The 25138-nt window shown below is 42.3% G+C and overlaps 1 protein-coding gene across 1 annotated transcript in view; it reads left to right on the top strand.

Annotated features, from left to right (window-relative positions):
* Positions 1 to 249: 249 nt before the first annotated feature.
* Positions 250 to 25138, top strand: part of apobec2a (apolipoprotein B mRNA editing enzyme, catalytic polypeptide-like 2a) — a 38809-nt gene continuing 13920 nt past the window's right edge. Inside the window, exon 1 of the mRNA XM_051925586.1 lies at positions 250 to 490. Coding sequence (XP_051781546.1) covers positions 342 to 490 — 149 coding nt within the window. The 5' untranslated portion in view covers positions 250 to 341. The remainder of the gene's footprint in view (positions 491 to 25138) is intronic.

Genomic DNA, 25138 nt, shown 5'->3' with positions numbered 1-25138 from the left:
TTAACACTCCCAGAGGATACATGAATGAGGCCCAAATGTAGATTGATCTCGTGGAGGGCATCCCCCCACCACCAACGTCTCACACTGTTTCTTATCTCCCTGCCAAAGACACAAATGGCCTCCACTCAGGCTGGTGTCCCAGCACATTCCCAAGTCTCAGTATCAACTATCTCTGACCCCCCCCACACACACACACCCCCACCCCCACCCCCCACACTGTGCCTATTTTAGAAGTTCACAGATAGCCATCAGCAGCTGCCCGATTCTCTCTCTCACTCTGCCTGCCGACCATTCCACTTCCACTAGCAGTTATCTGCCCTCAGTCCCTGAAAAACTCAAACATGGCAGAGAAGGCAAACGGACAGGAGAAACCTACCAACAATCAGGAGAATAAAGAGAATGGAGAGAATGGAGCGAATGGAGCGAACCAGGAGAACTCGGAGAACCAAGTGGAGCCGATGGAGTTGCCTCCTTTTGAAATCATCTCTGGGTGAGTTAAGCGCTAAGTCAGCTGGGGGTCATCAGCACGGGCCCTCAGCTAACCTGGCCGTGTACAGTGCATGTTGGATGTGGGCCATTTAGAGCGATGTCTCACTGCAGGACAGTTTGATTTAAACAGCAGACATAAAATGAGAGGAAGTTCTCAGTCGTTCAGTGCTCTTAGTGTGCAGAACATAGCATGACATTCTTAGATCCAGTTCAGGGCTCATGGGCCTAATTGCCTATCCCAGTAGCCTTCGACACAGCACCCGTCCACTGCAGGCCACACACACATGCAGGGCCATATTCACCTTCTCCTCCGATGTCAACCGGCAAGAGCTCAACAATAATGTGAATGGACAGATGTTGTCAGGTTCTGTTTATGTTAATCAGGGTGCAACTGCTTTGTTTTATTGTGCCTTTAAATAAATTTGTATCTTTATGTGCGTCCTCCCTGCGTGGAGTTTGCATGTTCTCCCCGTGTCTGCGTGGGTTTCCTCCGGGTGCTCCGGTTTCATCCCAAAGTCCAAAGACATGCAGGTTAGGTGCATTGATGATCCTAAATTGTCCCTAGTGGGTGTGTGTGTGTGTGTGTGTGTGTGTGTGTGTGCGCCCTGCGGTGGGCTGGCGCCCTGCCCGGGGTTTGTTTCCTGTCTTGTGCCCTGTGTTGGCTGGGATTGGCTCCAGCAGACCCCCATGACCCCATGACGGGTTGGATAATGGATGGATGGATGGATGGATGGATCTTTATGTGTATATGTTATGTGATTAGTAATTTGTCAAGTTTTAATTGCATTGAATTGGCACGGGACTCGATTGCTGCATCTGTGAGGTGTGAATCCAACTGCATCACCATGCTGCTCCTGTTTCTGAGTACAGCTTTCATATTTTTGCAAAGGATAAAAGTCAAATATATTCGTCCTCAATTAATGGGGGCTTTTTTATGTTGTTTGAAGACACAAAGAAAGTCCTCAATAAGCAACGGAAAACAACATAGGGCAGGACCGATGGCTCCCGTTAAAGTTTAATCTTCATGTGTGGTCTTCACATTTCTTTAATAAGGAATGGTGCAAAAGCAAAACACGGTGGGAGTGCATAATCAATAGTCGTTAAAAAAAAAGAAAAACATCCAAAGACTTTGAGTATAAATAAGTTTCAAGCGCCGTAGATGCACTCATCATACTACAGGACAAAAAAATTCCCTAAGTTTTCTATTAAAGAGCTGATCGGTGGGGTTTTCCAAACACATCACCAAAAAGGTGGATCTCTCTTCGAACAATGAGAAGTAATAACACTCACACAAGTTGCATGTCTCCGAGAATGTGGGCAAAAAAAAAGAGGAGTACACAGAGAAAAAGCCACACGGACACAAGAACATGGGATCTGGACCCAGTAGGCAGGATTTGTGAGGCAGAAGCACCGCCATGCCAGCTCCAAAGCATACTAATGGCATCCTAAAACAAAGCAAAAATATCACAGCGGAGTGCCATCCCAGTGCATATCAAGAACATTCAGCGCTGACAGGTGGGTACCCACAGGCTCACATGCTACTCTTTTAATACGCTTCAGTACTACAGTTTGCACACATCACCTGTGCCCATGTTGGTTTTCATTGTGTGTTGGTGTGATATTTATGTGTGTGTGTGTGCGTGGGTGTGTGTGTGTATGTGTGTGAGTTTGTCCTGCAATGGACTGGCCTCCCAGTCAGAACTGGGTCCGGTCTTATGCCTGATGCCGCTAGGATAGGCTTCAATGGTCACAGATTAAGCAGGTTCAGAAGACAGATGGATGAATGACCATGCCCTGTAATCAGGGCCGACGCCACCATTAAGGTGAATTAGGCATTTGCCTAGAGCGCATTTCTACTTTTGCTTCTGATGCTGCACCTTCCTGAAAGTAGAGTTAAACAGAGAGAATGAGAGAGAGAGACAGAGAATGAGAAAGAGAGACAGAGAGAGAGAGACAGAGAGAGACAGAGAGAGACAGACAGACACACAGAGAGAGAGACAGAGAGAGACAGACAGAGAGAGAGAGACAGACAGAGAGAGAGAGAGAGGGAGAGAGAATGAGAGAGAGAGAGAGAGTGAGAGTGAGACAGAATGAGAGAGAGACAGACAGAGAGAGAGAGAGAGAGAGGGAGGCTGGGAGGTTACAACACATTGCCACGCCCACCACATGAAAACAGATTAAGTAATAAATAACCCTGACTGCCATCAGATTCACATTTGTTTCCTGCCTGTTTAGATTCTGGCTCTACGTGAACCTGTTATGAATCAAACAAGTTCGGAAAATAGATAGGAAGATTTATTGTAAGCATCAGTGAGGGCTGTTTTTTTATAATGAAGTGGTTTGCTCTTTTTGACACTGTTATGAACACTGAATGGTTCTATTTCAAGAAAAAAAAAGATGTCTTTAAGAAAAGAAGAGCAGAAGTTCAACTTCCTCTTCTTCCACTTCTACATGGGGTTGATGTGCCTGATCAACCTTCTCCAAACAGCTCGGTCCTGCACCTCCTCACCAGTCAGACCCTTTTCTTTCAGATCTTCTTTTACTTTATCCATCCATCTCCGCTTTGGCCTCCCTCACTTTCTCTTTCTCTGTACTTCTGTTCCCATCACTCTTTTCCCCACATTTTCATTGCCTCTCTTCATCACACGTCCATACCACTTCAGCCTACTTTTGTGTCCTTTCTCTGATGTCTCTCACGCTTTTGTTGTACCTCTGATTGTCTCAGTTCTTATTCTGTCCCCTTTTTTGTAACTCCACACATCCATCTCAACAATCCTATTTCTGTCACATCCAACTTCTTCTCCTTCTCTCCTTTTACTGCCCACGTCTCAGCTCCATACATCACTGCTGGTCTCCCCACTGTCTTATAAACCTCACCTTTAACTTTCTCTTTAATTCTTTGATCACACAATACTCCTGATACCTTCTTCCAATTGTTCCATCCACACTGTGCTCTATGGGTTATCTCGGTATCTTGTTTTCCAAGATACCACTGATCTCAGATATTTAAACTTATCCATTCTTATCAATAGCTCTCCCTGCAGGTTAACTTCTGAATCCTGATCATCACTAAACCTCATATATTTTGTCTTCTTCTTCCTATTTATCTTCAGCCCTCTGTCTTCCAAAGCCCTTCTTCATTCTTCTAACTTCCTCTCCACTTCCTCAGCCCCTGAACAAATTAGTGAGACTGTATAAGTGTCAATGTACATTAAAGGAATAATCCAGCTAAAAATGGTACTATGTTATAGGCTACTTATCTCATGTGGTTCCTAGTGATGGGCAAGAAAAAAAATGTAATTTTGTGCTTTCATGTTGAATAAGAGGAAAAAGTTTAGGATATACAGTAACAGGTTCTGTTGGTGAACCGGGCTGTACAATGGCAAACAATGTGAAAAACATCCATGGAATAATGAAAAAATTCTTACATTACTTATGTTGCATAATCTACATGTCTGTTATTCAGTGTTATGCACAAACACTTGCATTATTTGCTAAAATATTATTAAGTTATTTCCGAGAAAGGCTAAATTCATCATAAACTGGGAAAACTCATTCCTATAATACAGTGCTTTTGAACTGAAGACCCATATGTCCCCTCATTCAGTGGTCAAGAGTCCTGTTCTTAATTCAAAACCACAGAATTGTGGGAATGCGTCTTCCAATTTAAGATGAACACTTCCTTTCCCAGAGTAACTGTTAATAATATTTTAATAAGAAAAAGCATGTGTTTTGAATGTTATGAGTAGACAACTGGATAAAAGAAATGTGGATTATGCAACACAAGTAACGTGAGAATTTTTTTATATTTTCCATATACTTTTTCACGGGTCATCATTAAGGTCTATTACAGTATCAACTTTTTTTTCTCTCATTCTACATGAAAACATTAAGATTAAAAGTTTTGTATTGCCTATAAATAAGAATGCATAAGAAATTTGACAAATGAGAGGAGACCATTCAGTCCATTAAGCCCATTTGTTCAGCTAATAGTAAACTGTCCCAATATCTCATCCAGATTCTTCTTAAAAAAGAATCATCAGAAGAAACTACAAACAAAATTATTAAAATATAATGTCTGGGTGGAGTATTCCTTTAACAAACTGATGAATATTGACATCCATACTGTATATCCATTGTGTAACCCAGGACCGAGGCCTATCTGGGGAGCCTTAGGCATAACACAGAAACCAACCCTGGACAGAGCGTCAGCCCACTGCTGGCATGACAAACAATAATAAATTAATTAAAAGGTTTTCATTCTAACTGTTTTCTTAATTAGTGACCTGTTTTTGCTGCTATTTAACTTCTTTTGAATTTATTAAGACCACCTTTCAGTGTCTCCTTAGTTAAAAGGTACTGTAGCTGCATTATTTCTGTTTTCAAAATTCTACCCGTAAGGTTCAAGCACTGATGCATACTGATGTTGTCTTTTGTGTCTGACGCATCCACAAACAATTCCATAGTGCAAATATCTTCATTTTTAAAACTTTTACTGAAATTTAAATGAAGAACAAATTTCATAATACCCACAAAAATAACTTTTTGCTTATGACGTTTCAGTTTCAAAATTAGATCTTAAGTTACATTTCTTGAACTTACTGTACGGATTTTTACATCAAGCCAATGTATTTTAGCACATATAATATGACATCCGGTCCGAAAATTGTATGACTCGGTATCTTTTCTTATTTTTTGCAAGTAGTCCATCATTCTATCTGAGCTTATTCTTTTGTTAACATCGGAAATTTGCCAGAGCATTAAGAACATTCCATTAACATGTTAGCTTATAGGACATAAAAAGAAAATCTTCCAATATCTATGCAGCTGTTTAAAACTAACATTTTTAATTTTGTTCTAGCTAAACTAATGCTTATGCAAATTTAAACATTAACTAACTTTACAGGATTGTCTCTCACACATATTTCTCACTAGCTGAAGTACCCAGCATTGCCCGGGAGGAAAATGAAAGTGTTTTATTTTTAATTGTTTGAGAAAAATATAATTTAAAAAAAACAACTTTGCTAATTTATTTTTACTTTTAAACAATGAAGACTCACTAATGTTCTTGTCAGCAGTCTTGTATGTATGTTATCATCTAGTTAACGCTCGGAACCATCCATCCATCTATCCATTTTCCAACCCGCTGAATCCGAACACAGGGTCACAGGGGTCTGCTGGAGCCAATCCCAGCCAACACAGGGCACAAGGCAGGAACCAATCCCGGGCAGGGTGCCAACCCACCGCAGGACACACACAAACACACCAAGCACACACTCGGGCCAATTTAGAATCACCAATCCACCTAACCTGCATGTCTTTGGACTGTGGGAGGAAACCGGAGCGCCCGGAGGAAACCCACGCAGACACGGGGAGGACATGCAAACTCCACGCAGGGAGGACCCGGGAAGTGAACCCAGGTCCCCAGATCTCCCAACTGCGAGGCAGCAGCGCTACCCACTCGGAACCAGCCAACTCTATTTCATTTCCAAAGCTACAGGGGCGCGGTGGAGCTCAGACATAAAGAATGCTGGCAGTCACCTCCAGTTCTCCCTCTGGTGGTCGTTCCGAGTGTCAACTGGATGATAACATGCATACAAGACTGCAAGATCACTCTCCACCCTACCCAGAAGAGGGCCGGGTTAGGGTTGATTTCACCCTACAGTATTTTTAGTTGACCAATGAGAAACACGTGTACCAAGTTTCATGAAAATTGCTCCAGCCGTTTGGAAATGATGCTGGAACATACATACAAACACACACACGTATATGGTGTGATAAGCTGCCCGGACACAGACAGACGGACACCATTCTCAAGTCCACCACACGTTTATTGTACATAATTATTTACAGGTCAAGTGCACAAACCCAGTGCCTCCAGCACCAATCTCCCCAAAGTCCAGGCTGTCTGCTGGTCAGGCCGCCTCCTCTCTCCTGCCTCCAAACTGTGTCCACTCCTCGCCAGACTCCAGTCCTTCTTTGCAGGGTGGCGGCCCCTTTTGTAAGTACCCGGATGGGCTCCAGGTGATCCCCGACACTCCCTAGACACTCCCCTGTGTGGTGGAAGTGCCGGCTGTGTTCCCGGAAGCCCCCCGGGTGTTCCCAGTCTTCTTCCCCCCAGCACTTCCTGGTGTGGCGGAAGTGTTGGGGTTCCGGGTCCTTCAGGCATGGGGGTGCCCCCTGGCGGAGACCACGGGCCCCTACAGGGTTGGGCTTCCAAGCCCTGCACCCGTGGCCCCCAAAGGAACCAGGGCGGTCGCCCCCTCGTGGTCTGGAGGAGGCATGAGCCCTCCTCCTGTCTTCCTGGGTGTCCCGGCTGGGTGCCACCCCCAGCCGTCTGCCACAATGGACTTGTATACATATACAAGGTGGTTCAATAACTATGCAATTTTTAATGCAATGCAATGAAATAATTGCATCATTAGATCTGGACCACCCTATATATAGTTTAAAGTGAATGATATTAAAAGACATTGTATAAAATAGACAGGGCATGTTGCCCTCAGTTATTTCTTTTTATGTGCATTTACATATAATTTCTCTATTTACCTGTTCTGGGTCAATGGCACGGTGTGTTGTGCTGCTGCTGCACAGCTCCACGGATTACCAGCTTGTTCATTGTCTGTATGTCATTTGCATTTTCGACCCTTGCACATTTACCTCAGATTTTCAGTGTTCCCACTGGCTAACTGAATATTTTAAATTTGTCCATAGAGAGGACCACAGACACATGGAATACGATACCAAGTAGTGAGGTAGACAGTAGGACTTTAGGGACCTTCAAAATGCGACTTGAAGTTATTTAAAGAATTAAGTGGATAGGACAGGTGAGTTTTGATGGGCTGAATGGCCTGTTTTCGTCCAGTTTGTCTAATGCTTTAATGAGTGAGTGTGGCTGTCTGCCCTGTGATGGACTGCTGTCTTGAGCAAGGATGGTTCATTACATTTGTCCCAATCTAGGGCTCGTTTTCTAGGTATTTTACGCAGTGCATTGGCCTTGTTATCATGGCTGGTCCTGTGGATACATGTCAGAGTGTGCCCTGCAATGTTATCGGTGCCCAGTACAGGTTTATCTGTGTGGGTATGTGAAACATTATGCCATGTAGTGCGCTGGCACCTTGTTCAAGGTCAATGTGAATGTGTCACAGTGCATTGAGGGGGGATCATCATGCACTGGATTGGTATTCTGTCCAGGTTTGGTTCAGCAGTTGTGTGATAAACTGTGCTGGATGTCCTGCTCACGGGTTGATGTGAGCCTATGGTGGTGTGAATGTGACGGCATCATGCATCTGGCATCCTGTCCAGGTCAGGTTCTGTTGGTGTGTGCCAGAGTGGATTATCACTATGTGCCATACACTAGAGTGACGTCCTGTCCAGATGTAGTTACTCTCTTGTGCTTCTGCTGTAAAAACAGTTGTAGTAAAAGGATGGATGGATTTCAGTAATAAGAAAAAGATCTCTGAATGAGCTAGAAAGTAAATATTGAATATTTTTATAGATGAAAAGTTAATGTTCCTAGACCTGCATTTAAAAAGAAACCAAAGATTCTAATGCTGAAGATCACAACATAGATATTTTTTTTTTCGCTAAAATTAAATCTGAAGTCAATTAAAAAAAATGTGTTCTAGGACCTCTGCTTTGCACTACAGGCAGTGTAGCATTGTGGTCCAGCCATTGGACTTTCAACCAAAGGACTGACAATCTGGTCCCACTTCTGCGTCACTGAGCAAGTCACCTCACCTATCTGTGGTCCTCTTTTATAAGTCACCTTGGATCAGTGTTCTCAAAGTCCAACCCTGGAGGGCCGCAGTGGCCGCAAGTTTTCATTTTAACCCTTTTCTTAATTAGTGACCTGTTTTTGCTTGTATTTAACTTCTTTTGAATTAATTTTAATCGACGTGTTCTTGAAGACTCAGACCCCAGAATTGTTTCTTTATCCTTAATTAGCAGTCAAACAACAATAAGATATGAGCAAAACATGACCAGCAAACTGTGACCATCACACAATATCTGAAAATAAGGAAAGATGAAGGTCTCAGGAATACTGATTTGCTCAGGTCCTCAAAACATTTTAACAGAAAATCAAAGAATAAGAGAAAATCAACAATTTTGGAATTGTCTGCTATTCCACAATTAGAGCAGCAAAAAGCTATGGAATTAAAGAACGGGTTTAATTAACAACAAGAATCAGCACCTAATGAAGCAAATGGTTGGAGTTTGAGGCCCTGACTTAGTTGGTCTACTGTTGGCTCCCTCACGTCACATTTCATTTATGTTTGGGTGCCATTTAAGGAAAGAAATTAATCAATTCAGAGGAACAATGAAGAAATTCAGGGGAACAAATCTTAAAAAACAATTCAATTAAAATGAAAGGAAAAGGAATTAATTAGCAACATTAACTGGTCACCAATTAAGAAAAGGGTTAGAATGAAAACCTGCAGCCACTGCAGCCCTCCAGGACCGGAGTTTGACGCCACTGCCTTAGATAAATGTTTCACCAAAATACAAAATAATAATTCAGAAAACAGGTAATTTGGGTATGATGTGGAAATGGGTGGGTTCCCAAGATTCCACAAAAATATTCCTATCTTCTGAGTCCACTTTTGCCTGGGGGGTAAGCTCTGCCCCAGAGCATTGGGCACAGCACAAGAACCTACCCTGCGTAGCGTACTGATTTAAAGCAGGACACCCTAAAATTGACGCTGTCACACACCTACTCACAAAATAAGAAACAATTCTGAATAAATAATAAGCAAAACAGAAACCTATTGAAAGGGAAAGAGATTGTGAACTGAACATGGGTGGTGGCCAGGTAGGGACTTGAACCCATATCCCAGATGTAGCGATGGTGCTACCATCCTGCCCACTGACATCTGAAACAAGCTTACAATCATTTTTTGTGAACGATTTAGAAATCCATTTATGCCTTTAATCCAGACATAGGCTCAAATTTAAGAAGAAAACTGATTGGTTCAATAAATATCTTTTTCTACATAAATCCACGATTTTAGAAGTAAAACACTACAGGCCAAAAAAAAGCAAAATCGTCATCTCTGTAGAGCAAAGTTACAGGAGTTATACTGGCCAAAATCAATAGGCTTCTAGAATTTTACGGTGCTACTAAATGTGCTTAAATGTGATTGATGTGCAGGCTGTGAAACTGCGGCCTCCAAGTCAACAACTTATCCCGGTGAGCTAAATGATAACTCCTCTGGCATTGTAGCAAAGAAGGTTTCCCTGTAATTCAAAGGTCCCAAGTTCAAGTCCCACCAAAACTGCTGTTTCAGGGATAGCAAATGGCTAAGTGCTAGAGTCAGACCAATGATGCCATGACCTGGATTTTCTCCGTAGAGAGTGCCTACCATTATATAAGAATTCACCCTTGCAGTTAGAAACCTGATAGGCTGTGGGACACTAGTAAGCTACCATTTACTGAGTCAGGGACCCTGGGTCTGTGTTCAGCCACTCTGTGTGAGGACGTATCAAGTTTACAGACATATGTGCATAATACAATGAACTTCTTACTGGCACAATGACCCAGAATGGATGACAAAAACACATTGCAAAAAATAAATTAATAAAAAGTACACATGCTGTAGCATGGACCATATTCCCATGATTGACTGTTCAGCATCCTTATGACTTGTGGTTAGAAACTGTCCCTGAATCTACTGGTGCGAGGACCAATGGTGCTGTACCATTTGCGAAAAATGAGAAATAGGAAAAACAGCTGAGGTCTTTAATTATCCTTTTTGTATTATTTATTCAGTGAGTGTTGTGTGTGTCGTGAACAGAAGACAGCTGGGTGTTGGAATTATTCTGAGCAGCCTTCACCACTCTCTGCAGTGCTTTCTTTGTGTTCTTGAGCAGAGCAGGTGCCATACCAGGATGTTATGCCTCCACTGATGATCAAGAGTATCTAGTGGAGGTTGTGGAGCTCCAGGCTTGACAGGAAACACGTGACCTCCGATGACCACTGGAAGATCTGGAGGTCCATGTTAGACAGGAAATCTACACTTAAGCATGATGATCCATTATGTGCCTTCCAGGACCATGCTTAAGATTGGGGCTGTGGAGGGTTAGCTGACTCAAATAATGTGCATGGTAGCACTATGGTTAAAACTAGGGTTTTATCTGGCTCAGAGTGACAAAAACAAGCTCCCGTGGAGGGCACGTGTTTCCTGTCTAGTGTGGATTTCCACAGCTTACAGTGTCTGCAGCCAGACCCCACTCCAGTGGATGGACTCCATTGTACACCTGTAGTGAGAGCAGACAGGGAAATCTGAGATACACTCAGATGTCTGAGGAAGTAGAAGCACTGGTGAGCCTTTAAAACAAGAGACCACATGTGTTGTGCCCACTTCAGTTCATAAGTTATGGCCACTGCAAGAAATGTAAAGTGGCTCACTCTTTCAACATTATCTCCTCCAATGTATATATAAGTATGGTCTATCTTCTGCTTCCTGAAATTAATGTCTGGCTTCTTGGTTTTGGTGATGTTAAGGGTGATGTTGTTGTATTGGCACCACTGGGTTGGCAGACAGACCTCTTCTGTGTAACCTGTTTCATCACTGATGGTGATCAGGCCTATGACGGTGGTGTCATTAGTAAATGTAATGATGGAGTTGGGGGCTGTGTGTGGCTACACAGTCAATGAGTGCATAAGGGGGCTCAGCAGGTGAGCACTACCTTAGGCAGCAGGGCCCTAACAGATTTCACACCAGTGTCACTCAGTCACTGTCTATGGGAGGTTCTTCTTTACCCTTTTCTCCAAATCTCAACACCCAGATCCCAAAAATGTGCAAATTAGAATTAGCGACAACTGAACATCAATCCCATGAGTGGGTGCAGTTATTTTATGCAAATATGGTCTCCGAGGAACTTTTTAAGAGCTCCATGATAGCTCTACAATGGAGAATAAGTTAAGTGTCTTCAACCAGGCAAGACTTGCACATGTCAGGTTGCTACACTGGCTCCCTGTAGCAGCATGCGTTTAGTGCAAATCCTTGATGCTTGCCCACAGGGTAGTCAGTGAGTTAGCACCTGTGAGTGTGTAGATATATATATATACATATATATACTGTATATAGTGACGGGCGGCCACAGCCATTACCTGGCTGGGACACCAACAAAATGGAAGGACCAGGGGAGAGAGCATTGATGAGGCAGTACCTCTCCTGGGATGCTAAGGGACCCCTTCTGGGTGGCTGTGGTACCACGGATTCCAGCAGGGCATGCTGGGAGATGGAGTTTGGTACAGCCCTGCTGGATTCCGTGGGGGCCACCATGGGGAGCTGCAGAGCCCTATAACGGACTTCTACCACACCTGGTAGTGATTCCAGGTAATCTTGATGAGCCACCTGGAACACTCCCAGTACCTATAGAAGGAGCCAGTCACCACCACTTAATGGCTGAGTTGGGAGGAAGTGGACAAAGCTCATGAGGAGGAGTGGAGGCAGAAGAACTGGCGAAGAGAAGGGACTGTGGTGATGTATGGACTGTGCTCTACTTTATATATATAATGAGGGCGAAACACGTGTCGCGTACTCTTTGCATTTATTTGACAGTAAACTATTTCAACCATTCTATGATCTGTTCCTCACAAACTGAGGGCACCGTGGCGGATGTTAGCAGATTGCTGGCCAACCACAAGCGTTAGGTAGGTAACCACCCATACAATCAGATTGTGACACAGACTTCGAATGCCGTGAATGTAATTACCCCAATGTACATGCTGTCAAATAAACGAACCACACGCCGTGACGCAACGTTAGGGGCATCGCCTCTGGTGCTGACGTCCGAGGTTCGATTCCCGAGAGGGAGTGCAGTGGAGTTTGTACGCCTGATGAGCCCATAATGAGGGCGAAACACATGTCGCGTACTCTTTGCATTTATTTGACAGTAAACTATTTCAACCATATATAATATATATATATATATATATATATATATATATATATATATAACTATACTTAATGTTATTTTGGGGGATTTAATATATATATTCATTACATTTGTATTCTGAGTCTCGACAACCTGAATTGTGTGGGTGGTGGTATTGCGTACCCTTTGCATTATTTGACAGTAAACTATGCAATATATATATATATATATATATATATATATATATATATATATATATATATATATATATATATATATATACTAGCTGTGTAAGCCCATGCTGTAAAAGGCCTGGACTCCTAGAAACTATGGATTCTGGCACTTCAATCAATCAATTGCATCGGTTATGCATTAGCGGCTAAGTGGGGTTCACTTTCCTTGGCGGTTTCGTTTTGCTGACGTGCTTGCCTCCATTGTCTATTAGCTGCTAAGTGAGTTTCTCTCTCCTCGGAGGTTTTGTTTTGCTGATGTGCTTGCCTCGCTTGTGTATTAGCGGCTAAGCAAGTTTCTTTTTTCTCGGCGGTTTCACTTTGGCGACAGAGTTGCTTTCTTTGTGCTTCATGCTATAGCCTTGCAATTCTGGGCCAGACAGACAGACACACACACTTCCATGGGTAGGCATTTATATATAAGATATTTATATATATATATATATATATATATATATATATATATATATATTGTGATAATAATGCAACACAGACATCATAAAGATTTGGTGCAGCCACCTGTATATTGTTTTCCTGGCTGCAAAAGTTAAGTTTATGAAGCACAATATGCATAGAACAGAGTCCAAAATAGAAATGATCACAATAAACCAAGATGGAGGCTTTAAAGGCCCGTAGAGGAACTGACGGCATCAAAAGGGCCGGAACCAGAAGTAATGTCAGCAAAGGGGCTGGCTTCAGCAGTGACATCAGCAAAGGGGCCGGCTTTGGAAATGACGTCAGCAAAGGGGCCGGCTCTGGAAGTGATGTCTTCTGAGGCGCCGGAGCCTTGCAGGATTTCCCAGGAAAGGTCTGTAGGGAACTAAGAAAGACACCCATCCACTGCCCCCTGGTCGGATGTTTTATTACAATTACTCAGACCCTTTAACTGTCTCCTACTCGCAATATATATATATTGCATTCATAGTCTGAGTCCCGACCTGAATTGTGTGGCTGGTTACTTACCAGGTAACGCATGTGGTTGGTCTGCCATTCGGCAAACATCCGCCACGGGTCCTCTCAGTTGCAAGAAGCAGATCATGGAATGTTGCATAATTTACTGTTAAATAATGCAAAGAGTATGCGACACGTGTTTCGCCCTCATTTGGGCTCATCAGGCATACACACTCTACTGCTCCCCTCTTGGGGAAATTGAACCTCGGACGTCAGCGTCAGAGACGAAGCCCCTTTACGCTGTGCCACGGCGTGTGGTTCGTTTATTTGACAGCCTGTAGGTCCGGAGTAATTACATTCATTGCATTTGTAGTCTGAGTCCTGACCTGAATTGTGTGGGTTGTTATCTACAAGGTAACTCTTGTGATGAGCCCAAATGAGGGTGAAACATGTGTCGCGTACTCTTTGCATTATTTGACAGTAAACTATGAAACAGTAAAATATGCAACATATATACAGTATATATATATATATTTATATATACTGTATATATATACACATAATATGGAGGCTGTCTTAAGGCCCTGTGCATCTTGTTGCCCAATCAGGATTTCTAATGAATGGTACTTGGTGATGCCACCTTTAGGTGACTGTTTTCATTTGAAGCTCCAAGGATGTGTTTGGAAATCTCTTATTCTGTGAGTATTTAGTTCATTATGGCTTTAATGACAGACTCTTGTAACTAAGGTAAGAGCAATTAGTTTTGTGTTGCTCTGCTTGTTTAGAGCTCTTTCAATAGTGTACCCTTGTCCTGTAACACTTAATTCCCACACAGTCCTCAGACTGATATTTACTCGATTATGTTGACCTCTTTTGTAAGTTGCTTTGGCTAAAAGTGTCAGCTAAGTGAATATATGTAAATGTAAATGGATGGTCCTGTAAAGAAGTCATTGAGAAGAACGATAAGGAGCACAAAAGGGGTAAATGGTGAAATGTTGAGCTGACATTATCTAACAAGCAAGATTACTGCACAGAGGGTCAGAGTTTATCATTTCATTTTGGAGTCCACACCCTGATAAAAGAGGCTTTGGAAACTTACAGAAGGTGAGCTGAGTGAAGTATTTCGCTGCAGCTTACAGAAGAATGGCCTTTTGGTGACTAATGGGCCTCTCTATTGGTCAAGTCAAGTGCCTTTTATCAAGGGTTGCTAATGTTAGACCTCAGACAGGATGAACCCTTATAACCATTTATAGTCACTTCCTAGTTTACGACCATCTGCACAAAATCTTTGGCAAGAACGTCATTTTAGATAAAGACTCAGGCTTTTTTAAAAGCTTTAAATTGTACAGAAAGGATACCTTATGACAATGGCAAGAAATAAAAAGTACATGAACTGGCAACTAACAGTGTAAATGCAGATAGCCTAAAAAAAGAACAGACATTTTCTGCCCAATTGGCCAGTATAACTGACGTGTTACATCTACACGGTGTAACTTGCTGTTTTTGAGTGAAAAATACATCCTCAAATGTCCATGAAAGTTAACTGAAAGTTAAATAATAGGAAATACTAGAAAGATGCAGGCAGTTTTAGCTGATAGGCAGGCTTGCAGAAACATCCATTCATTTTCTGAACTCAATCAGCAACAGGCCCAATGAGAGGACCAGTTCTAGACAGGATTGCCAGGTATGAAAACATGAAGAGTTTATTACTGTTACTGAACAAGTAATGAGAAAAATGGAGCAACAAAAACAAATAAATAAATGCGATGAATGCAACTATGTAGGCGGCACGGTGGCGCAGTGGTAGCGCTGCTGCCTCGCAGTTAGGAGACCTGGGTTCGCTTCCCAGGTCCTCCCTGCATGGAGTTTGAAGCTGTGTTCTCCCTGTGTCTGTGTGGGTTTGCTCCGGTTTCCTCCCACAGTCCAATTGGCAATTCTAAATTGGCCCTAGTGTGTGCTTGGTGTGTGGGTGTGTTTGTGTGTGTCCTGCAGTGGGTTCGCACACTGCCCAGGAATTGTTTCCTGTCTTGTGCCCTGTGTTGGCTGGGATTGGCTCCAGCAGACCCCTGTGACCCTGTGTTCGGATTCTGCGGGTTGGAAAATGGATGGATGGATGTAACTGTATGTTGAGGCTAAGGCTGGGAGAAGGTACCGATACAGCGTGTTGCTGCACCCACCACACGAAGAACTGTACAACCTTGTAACACCCCAGTACCCCCATATATACAAACTTATTCTCTTATGGAGTAAAGGAGTGCTGCATAAACAAATGCACTGAGTGATATGGCTGAGCTGAGGGCTTTCATTTGTCCATTATATAACCCACTTATTCAGTTCAGGGTCACGAGGGTCCATTGACCAGCCAGGCTGTTTTGGGTGCAATGTAGACAGAAATCCACTACAGATTAACCAAGAACATTTTTTGTCCAAGTATAGGATTTTTAGAGAATTCAGTTAAATGTTTTACTAGGTGCTTAAACGCCTATTCAGAATCTTAGTGTGCAGTACACATTTACAATTGTAACAATGTAAAACAAAAAGTAGCAATCAATGGCAACTCAAAGCATGATGTACTATGCAGATAACATACTTACAGTACATGCATACACCATTTGGCCAGAAGTTTGTGGAGACTTGACTATCACACTTACAGTATATGAGCTTGTTGTCCTCACAGGTGGCGCAGTGGTAGTGCTGCTGCTTTGCAGTAAGGAGACTGTGGAAGATTGTGGGTTCGGTTCCCGGTTCCTCCCTGTGTGAATAGCGCTTTGAGTACTGAGAAAAGCGCTAAATTGATGTAATGAATTACTATTATTATTGTTGGACATCTCATTCCAAAACCATGAACATTAATATGGAGTTACCCTCACCCCTTTTGTGTATCCAACAGCCATCCTCTGTTCTGGGAAGGCTTTCACGTTATTGCCATTATTCATGTTATTGCCAATAACACATCTCATTTACTTTCATGACTTGTTATTGTTTCAACACTGCCATGTCAGGTCATTCTTAAAATCTCTAATGGCGTCATTGAAGTGATTTGAAGTGTAAAACAGTTTCTCAGTCCTTCACTTTCTCTTCAGTTTCCTTCTGAGTATTTTACTAAATGAAATTGTGCGTGATGAATACACACACAGGTTTAAATGGAAAAAGGCTAAATGGAGAACTGCTGATGCCTGTGTAATTTGCATCTTATCTTATATATAAACGTCTACGTGTGTGTGTGTGTGTCTGTCTGTCTGGCCCAGAAGTAAGAGGTGGAGTCGGGGTAAGGGATCTGAGGAAACAGAAAACTCGCTTAGCCACTAATAACACAAGTGAGGCCAGCATATCAGCAAAACAAAACCTCAGAAGAAAGACAAAGTCTCTTAACATCGGCAAAACGCTCTCCCTTTTACTTTTCCTCCCGCCGCTAATGCACAAGCGAGGTGAGCACGTTGGCAAAACGAAACCTAGGAGAGAGACGCCCAGAGTTGTTCCTTTCAATTACCTGACAGCTCTACAGTTCAGTTTTTTTTTCTGACAATTTCAATATTTGCTTTTTACAGCACAGGCTAACACAGCTAGTTACTAATAAGGAGCCATTAAAAACAGTAACTGCAGCTGTTTAATAAGACTAAAATCAATCATTAAGGATTCAAAATCTTAACACGAGAGACAAGGAAAATGTCACTTGATCAATAAGTGCTTCATCAGCAATGAAAGAATTCTCATTAAGGAACTGTATTGAAACAAAAGCCTGCAGCCACTGCGGACCACCATGACTGACATGAATCACTCCTGATTTAAAGGGTCCGAGTCCTAATAGCAAATCATTTAAATGAAGTTAATCAGCAGCAAAAACTGGCCACTTTGTTTGAAAAGGGTTAGTATGAAAACCTGCAGCCACTGAGGCCCTCCAGGACCAGAGCTGGACACCCCAGTTCTAAACCACGCAGAGAGAAAAACGCAACGGAAATCAAAAGAAAAGGTATCTGACTCCCTTTCTGTAAACAACCAACTCAAAACTAAGGTTTTAATGGCAAAGTAATCGTTTTAAATAATCATGATAATAAGGAGGGTGGCATGGTGGCGCAGTGTTAGCACTGCTGCCTCTCAGTAAGGAGACCTGGGTTCGCTTCCCGGGTCCTCCCTGTGTGGAGTTTGCATGTTCTCCCCGTGTCTGTGTGGGTTTCCTCAGGGCACTCCGGTTTCCTCCCACAGTCCAAAGACATGCAGGTTAGGTGCATTGGCAATTCTAAATTGTCCCTAGTGTGTGCTGTGCGTGTGTGTGCCCTGCGGTGGGCTGGCACCCTGCCCGAGATTTGTTCCTGCCTTGCTCCCTGTGCTGGCTGGGATTGGCTCCAGCAGACCCCCATGACCCTGTGTTAGGATACAGCAGGATGGGCAATGACTGACTGACTGACTGATAATGAGGTCTCATGCAATGCAATGCCGCAAATCCTATTCTGTGCAATGAAGAATTACACAAGCACAAAATGACATCTCAAAAAATAATGGCAACATTAATTTAAAGAAAAACAAAATAATATTGCAAGAAAAAGCAACAGAAATGGATTCAGGAGGTCTAAAAAAACTAAGATTCACAACAGGCAGACAAAGAACCATCAGATATACTTTTGCTGAGAAGTTTTCAGAGGAACTAAGTAGAAATGTTAGGTTCATTTGAAGAAACAATGAGTGTGGCTGAGGCTGCTGAGGCCTAATATTGATGTAAGTGCAGATCTTGAGCCAATTTTTAAAAATCCAGACCACACCAGGGTTGCTACCTCTAGCTATCTTACTAGATGTTCCCATCACTGCTGATGGAGTCCTTAATAGTCAAAGGATCAATGTTGTGAAAAGTGTCACTGAAGTTACCTGTCTGAATTCTGTCTCTTTGCTAACATTGTTCATTTACAGTTTGCTGCCCAGATGTAAGAGAGATACTGGTATGGTGGCTATTGATACACTACTGTAAAGCAAATCTCAATGAGCCAATGTTTCAGAATCTCCATCTTGAAGAAGACAGGGGACAAGGCACTAGTTAAACATGAAGGATTCACTCTCCGACAAAACATCACCAACTCAAGCATGAGCTCCACTCCATCTGACCAGGTTACTTAACCAAACCTAATAAAATTCCAATTCCAAAAGCTGAAATGTCACAAAGTTGTACCTCACACTAGTACGCTAAGTACAACCATTTTACATAGAGCTTGAAAAAGCTTTCTGTCAAACGTTCAGACACCACCGTGACATGCACGCTGACGAGGAAACCACTTTATGAACGTGAGCCAGTGGCCTCATCTGAGTACACTACAGAGGTCATCTCTGACTTCACATACAGTCCCCCTCGTCTCTGAGTCATTAGTTAAGACTTCATGTAAAAATAAGCCTGAACATTATTTTTACACTTGCCAGTTGTTGCAGAACGTTCCAGGATGAATAACAAGTCTTCTAAAGCAGACTTGGACTATGTTAATGTCAAAGTTCGAGCTCTTCTTGATTGAGGGACACAGTTTCAACTATTTTGCAGTTACAGTTTGAAGTTGTTTCCCTTTTCACTTGTGTGGATTTGCTCGTTATGTTAGACATGCTTTCTTTTAGTAGTAGACTTACACATTTTCTTTTCTTTTTTTCAGTTCTTTTGTTGGTGTCAGACAGCACAAGTTAAACAACTGCACTTTTGTTCAGTTAAATCAAAATAAGACATGGGCAACAAAGGGAAAGGATTACATGAAACAAATTCTCAAAAGTAAAAAATACAAACGAAAACAACAGCAAAATAATCAACATTTATTCTTTATTATATCCTAGCACACATGTATGTAGTGTACCCTTTGTGTCATTTTATTTTTTTATTGGACATCATAACCTTCACTATTGCAGTTATGCATGGTGTGCCCTCCAAATGTACCAAGCTTGTGAGCTCTTCTCCTCTTTATTGTAGTCTCACCGTTTCTTATCTGCTAACAACTGCTTGTGAGACATTAGCGCAGGGCTGGGCAATATGGCTTAAATGCTATATCCTGGTATTTTTAGATCATGTGGCAATATTCAATATATATTGTGGAGACCAGGGACCCACATACCGCCCCAACCCGACACAAATAGGCTACAACACCAGCTCAGTCCAACAAAAAGAAAGAGGAGAAGGCAGCCAGACCCAGAGCAATCTCCAAGGACTGATTCTAACTGTCACAAGTACAGTGAAACTCTGTCCCTCTCCTTCACAGGCGACCCTCATAAGCGCTGTCCTCCGACTCTGGCCTTTTCTGGGAGGTGGCTGGTTTCTTTTTAAGCCACACCTGGGAGCACTCCAGGTGGTTCATTAGGGAGGTCTGGAATTGCTCCCAGGCGTGACTGAAGCCCAAAGTAGAGCTCTTGCAACTGCCACAGTTCTCACAGCTCCCCCTTGCTGCATCCCAACAAGGTTGTGCCAGTAAACAGTAACTCCCACATAGTCCTGCGGGAATCCGAGGTACTATTACAACCCAGGGGGGCTGCCAAATGACAGTTCAGGGGAGATAGCGCCTTCTGAAGTCCAACCGTCCTTCTATTTCAGAGGTATTAGGTAATGGTGCCGGTCTCCATCCGTCAAAATATCTAAATTGAATTTTCTCTGAAATACTGTGGTATAAGTTTCATTTATAATCAGGACAGTGTCAAAATAAGCAAAGCTTTTATTTGTCACATCAATATTTTTTCTTAGAAGATGCAAAGCAAAAAACAGCTGTATAAGGCGTTTAAGACTAATATCGTAGACTCCAAATCATAGGGCATATGAGAATATGAGGGCAGCCATGAAAAAGGATATTAGGGAAGCTAAGTGGGAGGTCTGAAAATCAAAAGTACACCTTATGAGAAGGACTCGCAGTGGACTCAACACTATCAACTTCCAGACAGTGTTAAGAAGGCTAACAGAATGTCAGGTTATATAGCGCCTTGATGTGTGGAGTACAAGGCCAAGGAGATTCTTCTTAAGCTTTATAACACACTGGTGAGGCCTCATCTGGAGTACTGGGTATTGTTTTGGTCTCCAGGCTACAAAAAAGACACAGCAGCACTAGAAAAGGTTCAGAGATGAGCAACTAGGTTGATTCCAGTGGATAAATTATAATGAAAAATTAAAAGAGCTGAGCCTTTTCAGTTGAAGCAAAAGAAAATTAAGAGGAGACCTGAGCGAAGTGATTAAAATTATAAAGGAAATTAATCCAGTAGATTGAGACTGTGACTTTAAAATAAATTCAACATGAACACGTGGGCAGAGTTGTAAACTTGTTGAAGGTAAATTTCACACAAACATTAGGATGTTTTTCTTTACACAGAGAACTATAGACACTTGGAATAAGTGACCAAGTAGTATGGTAGACAGTAAGACATTGAGGTCTTTCATAACTCGACTTGATGTTACCTTAGAAGAACTGAGTGGATAGGATTGTTGAGCTCTGTACAGCTGAATGGCCAGATTGTTCTAATATTTTCCAAATGACAAACATAAAAAGTAGTTTTGCTTCAGTATTATATCTCTGTTGATCTTAACATAAAATCACAGCAAATCTAAAAATAAAAATAAACTGAATACCTTAGTCCTATTTAAGGATAAAAATACGAGCTGACAATACAGGGTGCTGTGTCATTCCACTTTATTACACATACCTTTATTTATGGCCTGTAATGCTGTGAATTCTTTATATTTGTGAATTACTTCAGTTAATACCAATGTCTGGTGAGAATTTCATGTGAATAGCCTCATTGGAAATATATTTACTGAAAAAAAAACTGCTGACGCATTCCATACTTATATCCCCCACTGTAACTGCCTGAAAATTAAAACAAATATTTCAAAAATTCAATAATTGACTTGTTGAATAAGTCCTTCAATTAATTCCTGTATTCAACATAAGAAAATGAACAATTATGTTTCTTTGTTTCCCTGTTGAATCATTTCAGATTAACTGTTTTAATTAAAATTACCAGGACTAAGTAACTAAAACCAGAATGAACAACAACTTGAATCAATACCCTAAAGTGCCTGAAAATGTAAACAAAATGCTCTTATAAGTTTCGCAACAAGAACACAAGGCTTTCCTCAGAATCCTGATTTAAGGGTGCCCTTTGGCAAAAGACAATCTTGCCACTGACACTAAATAACCTTTCAGAGGGGGAACCAGTTGCAGGAACAAACAGATACCTATTCATGTGCCCTCAAGGGTTAGGGACAGCACCCCCTCTTATCCTGGAACAGTATATTATACCTCTCAAGAGTCTGGAAGGTGCTCCTCCCAACACACATACATGACATGGGGCAACTCCTATTCAGGATTCTTCATTTTAAGCAGTACTGATGGGGACCATGTCCTCTGCAATATGATAAGCTACAGTGGTAGTAATTTCTCTTCGCTTTGCATGGTCCTTTTCGAAAAATACACAATGAGAAAAAGAAGTTTGTTTCAAGATGACAGGATGGTGTTTGCCAGTGCAAGAGGAAGGATTTTCAATAATGAGTTTCATGGACTTTTTGTACTGAATTCCATGTTGGTGTTTGAGATGGTGGAAGAGATTTGTACTACTGTTAGTTTTGGCAGGGATCATTGTTAGGTGGGTAGGTGATTTTAATAGTCTGGCCTCGCACATTAGCAATGGTGTCTAAGTGATCAAGTGCAAATAATCATATATATATATATATATATATATATACAGTGGAACCTCTAGATACGAGTTTAATTCGTTCCAGCACTGAGCTTGTATAGCGAATTTCTTGTATCTAGAACAAACTTCCCCATTGAAAATAATGGGAATCCAGTTAATCCGTTCCGCACCCCAAATATATTAACATAAAAATCAATTTTCCTAACAAATAACACTGATAAATTATATATACTGTAGTCTACCGTTAATAAATAACACTGGTAAATAATATAACTGATTATTAAAAGAATCAAAACAGGTGTCTAAAGTGCAGTAGAGCATTCAATAAATCTTTAAATAAATAATCCTTAAAACAGTTGTGAAGTGGAGGTTTAAAATACACAAGAATAACAATCCTTTAACACGGGGTTAAAACGTCAAAAGGATGCAGTCTTTAAAAAAAACAGATGACAATCCCCGGTGTTTCTTCTCTGTTAGCGTCTCACCTGCGGGCTCTGCAACAGGCGAGACACTCTTAATGCAGCTGACCTTCTCTACACCGTCCTGCTTCAGCTGTTTGGCTCGCCTGTTCAGCTCACTGTTCAGGTACACGCGAGCCTGCACACGCGAGCCTGCACTCGCCCGCTCTCCCGCACCGCCTGCCTGCCTGCTGCAACCTCCGTTCTCTCTCCTCTGTTTTCTTTTACTTCTTCTCCCCCCTTAACCGGCTCGCGCTTCTCTATATATTCGGGGAGGACATGGCAGCTGCAGCCCATCAGGCACAGGAACAATCATGGATGTGGGCAGTTTCCCACCTGTGCACTTAAGTGAGAAACGCAGACACCGCAGATCGCGGCTCGCAACTGCTACCACGTCCTCTCGCTAAGCTGAGAGCTATACCCACAGCCTGGCTCGTGGCTCGTTACGCGAGCCAATGCTCGCATTTAGATCTGAATTTTTCGCTCATACTTTCCTCGTATTTTGAATTTCTCGTATACAGAGGTGATCGTATCTCGAGGTTCCACTGTATATATATATATATATATATATATATATATATATATATATATATATATATATATATATATATACAGCGCATTCAGAAAGTATTAACAGCGCATCACTTTTTCCACATTTTGTTATGTTACAGCCTTATTCCAAAATGGATTAAATTCATTTTTTTCCTCAGAATTCTACACACAACACCCCATAATGACAACGTGAAAAAAGTTTACTTGAGATTTTTGCAAATTTATTAAAAATTAAAAAATTGAGAAGCACATGTACATAAGTATTCACAGCCTTTGCCATGAAACTCAGAATTGAGCTCAGGTGTATCCTGTTTCCCCTGATCATCCTTGAGATGTTTCTGCAGCTTAATTGGAGTCCACCTGTGGTAAATTCATTTAACTGGACATGATTTGGAAAGGCACACACCTGTCTATATAAGGTCCCACAGCTGACAGTTCATGTCAGAGCACAAACCAAGCATGAAGTCAAAGGAATTGTCTGTAGACCTCCGAGACAGGATTGTCTCGAGGCACAAATCTGGGGAACGTTACAGAAAAATTTCTACTGCTTTGAAGGTCCCAATGAGCACAGTGGCCACCATCATCCGTAAGTGGAAGAAGTTCGAACCACCAGGACTCTTCCTAGAGCTGGCCGGCCATCTAAACTGAGCGATCGGGGGAGAAGGGCCTTAGTCAGGGAGGTGACCAAGAACCCGATGGTCGCTCTGTCAGAGCTCCAGAGGTCCTCTGTGGAGAGAGGAGAAACTTCCAGAAGGACATCCATCTCTGCAGCAATCCACCAATCAGGCCTGTATGGTAGAGTGGCCAGACGGAAGCCACTCCTTAGTAAAAGGCACATGGCAGCCCACCTGGAGTTTGCCAAAAGGCACCTGAAGGACTCTCAGACCATGAGAAAGAAAACTCTTTGGTGTGAATGCCAGGCGTCACGTTTGGAGGAAACCAGGCACTGCTCATCACCAGGCCAATACCATCCCTACAGTGAAGCATGGTGGTGGCAGCATCATGCTGTGGGGATGTTTTTCAGCGGCAGGAACTGGGAGACTAGTCAGGATAAAGGGAAAGATGACTGCAGCAATGTACAGAGACATCCTGGATGAAAACCTGCTCCAGAGCGCTCTTGACCTCAGACTGGGGCGACAGTTCATCTTTCAGCAGGACAACGACCCTAAGCACACAACCAAGACATCAAAGGAGTGGCTTCAGGACATGTGAATGTCCTTGAGTGGCCCAGCCAGAGCCCAGACTTGAATCTGATTGAACATCTCTGGAGAGATCTTAAAATGGCTGTGCACCGACGCTTCCCATCCAACCTGATGGAGCTTGAGAGGTGCTGCAAAGAGGAATGGGCGAAACTGGCCAAGGATAGGTGTGCCAAGCTTGTGGCATCATATTCAAAAAGACTTGAGGCTGTAATTGCTGCCAAAGGTGCATCGACAAAGTATTGAGCAAAGGCTGTGAATACTTATGTACATGGGATTTCTCAGTTTTTCTATATTTAATAAATTTGCAAAAACCTCAAGTAAACTTTTTTCACGTTGTTATTATGGGGTGTTGTGTGTAGAATTCTGTGGAAAAAAATGAATTTAATCCATTTTGGAATAAGGCTGTAACATAACAAAATGTGGAAAAAGTGATGCGCTGTGAATACTTTCTGGATGCACTGTATATATGCTGCGGTGGGCTGGTGCCCTGCCTGGGGTTTGTTTCCTACCTTGTGCCCTGTGTTGGCTGGGATTGGCTCTAACAGACCCCCGCAACCCTGTAGTTAGGTTATAGCTGGTTGGATAATGGATGGATGGATATATATATATATATAGTGAAAGCCAACCTGGACACAGACATGCAGGACACAGGGTTTAACACCCAGGACACGGCTTATTTACACAAACCAACACCAACGCACAATATGATACAACAGTCCCTACCTTGCTGCCAGTCCATCCTCCTCCACTCCTGTTTAGGCTTTGTCCTCTTCTTCCTGACTCTGGCCATTGAGTGGTG

This window comes from Erpetoichthys calabaricus, chromosome 3 (assembly GCF_900747795.2).
Source record: "Erpetoichthys calabaricus chromosome 3, fErpCal1.3, whole genome shotgun sequence".
Taxonomy (NCBI): domain Eukaryota; kingdom Metazoa; phylum Chordata; class Cladistia; order Polypteriformes; family Polypteridae; genus Erpetoichthys; species Erpetoichthys calabaricus.
This window is presented reverse-complemented; position numbering and strand designations above follow the sequence as displayed.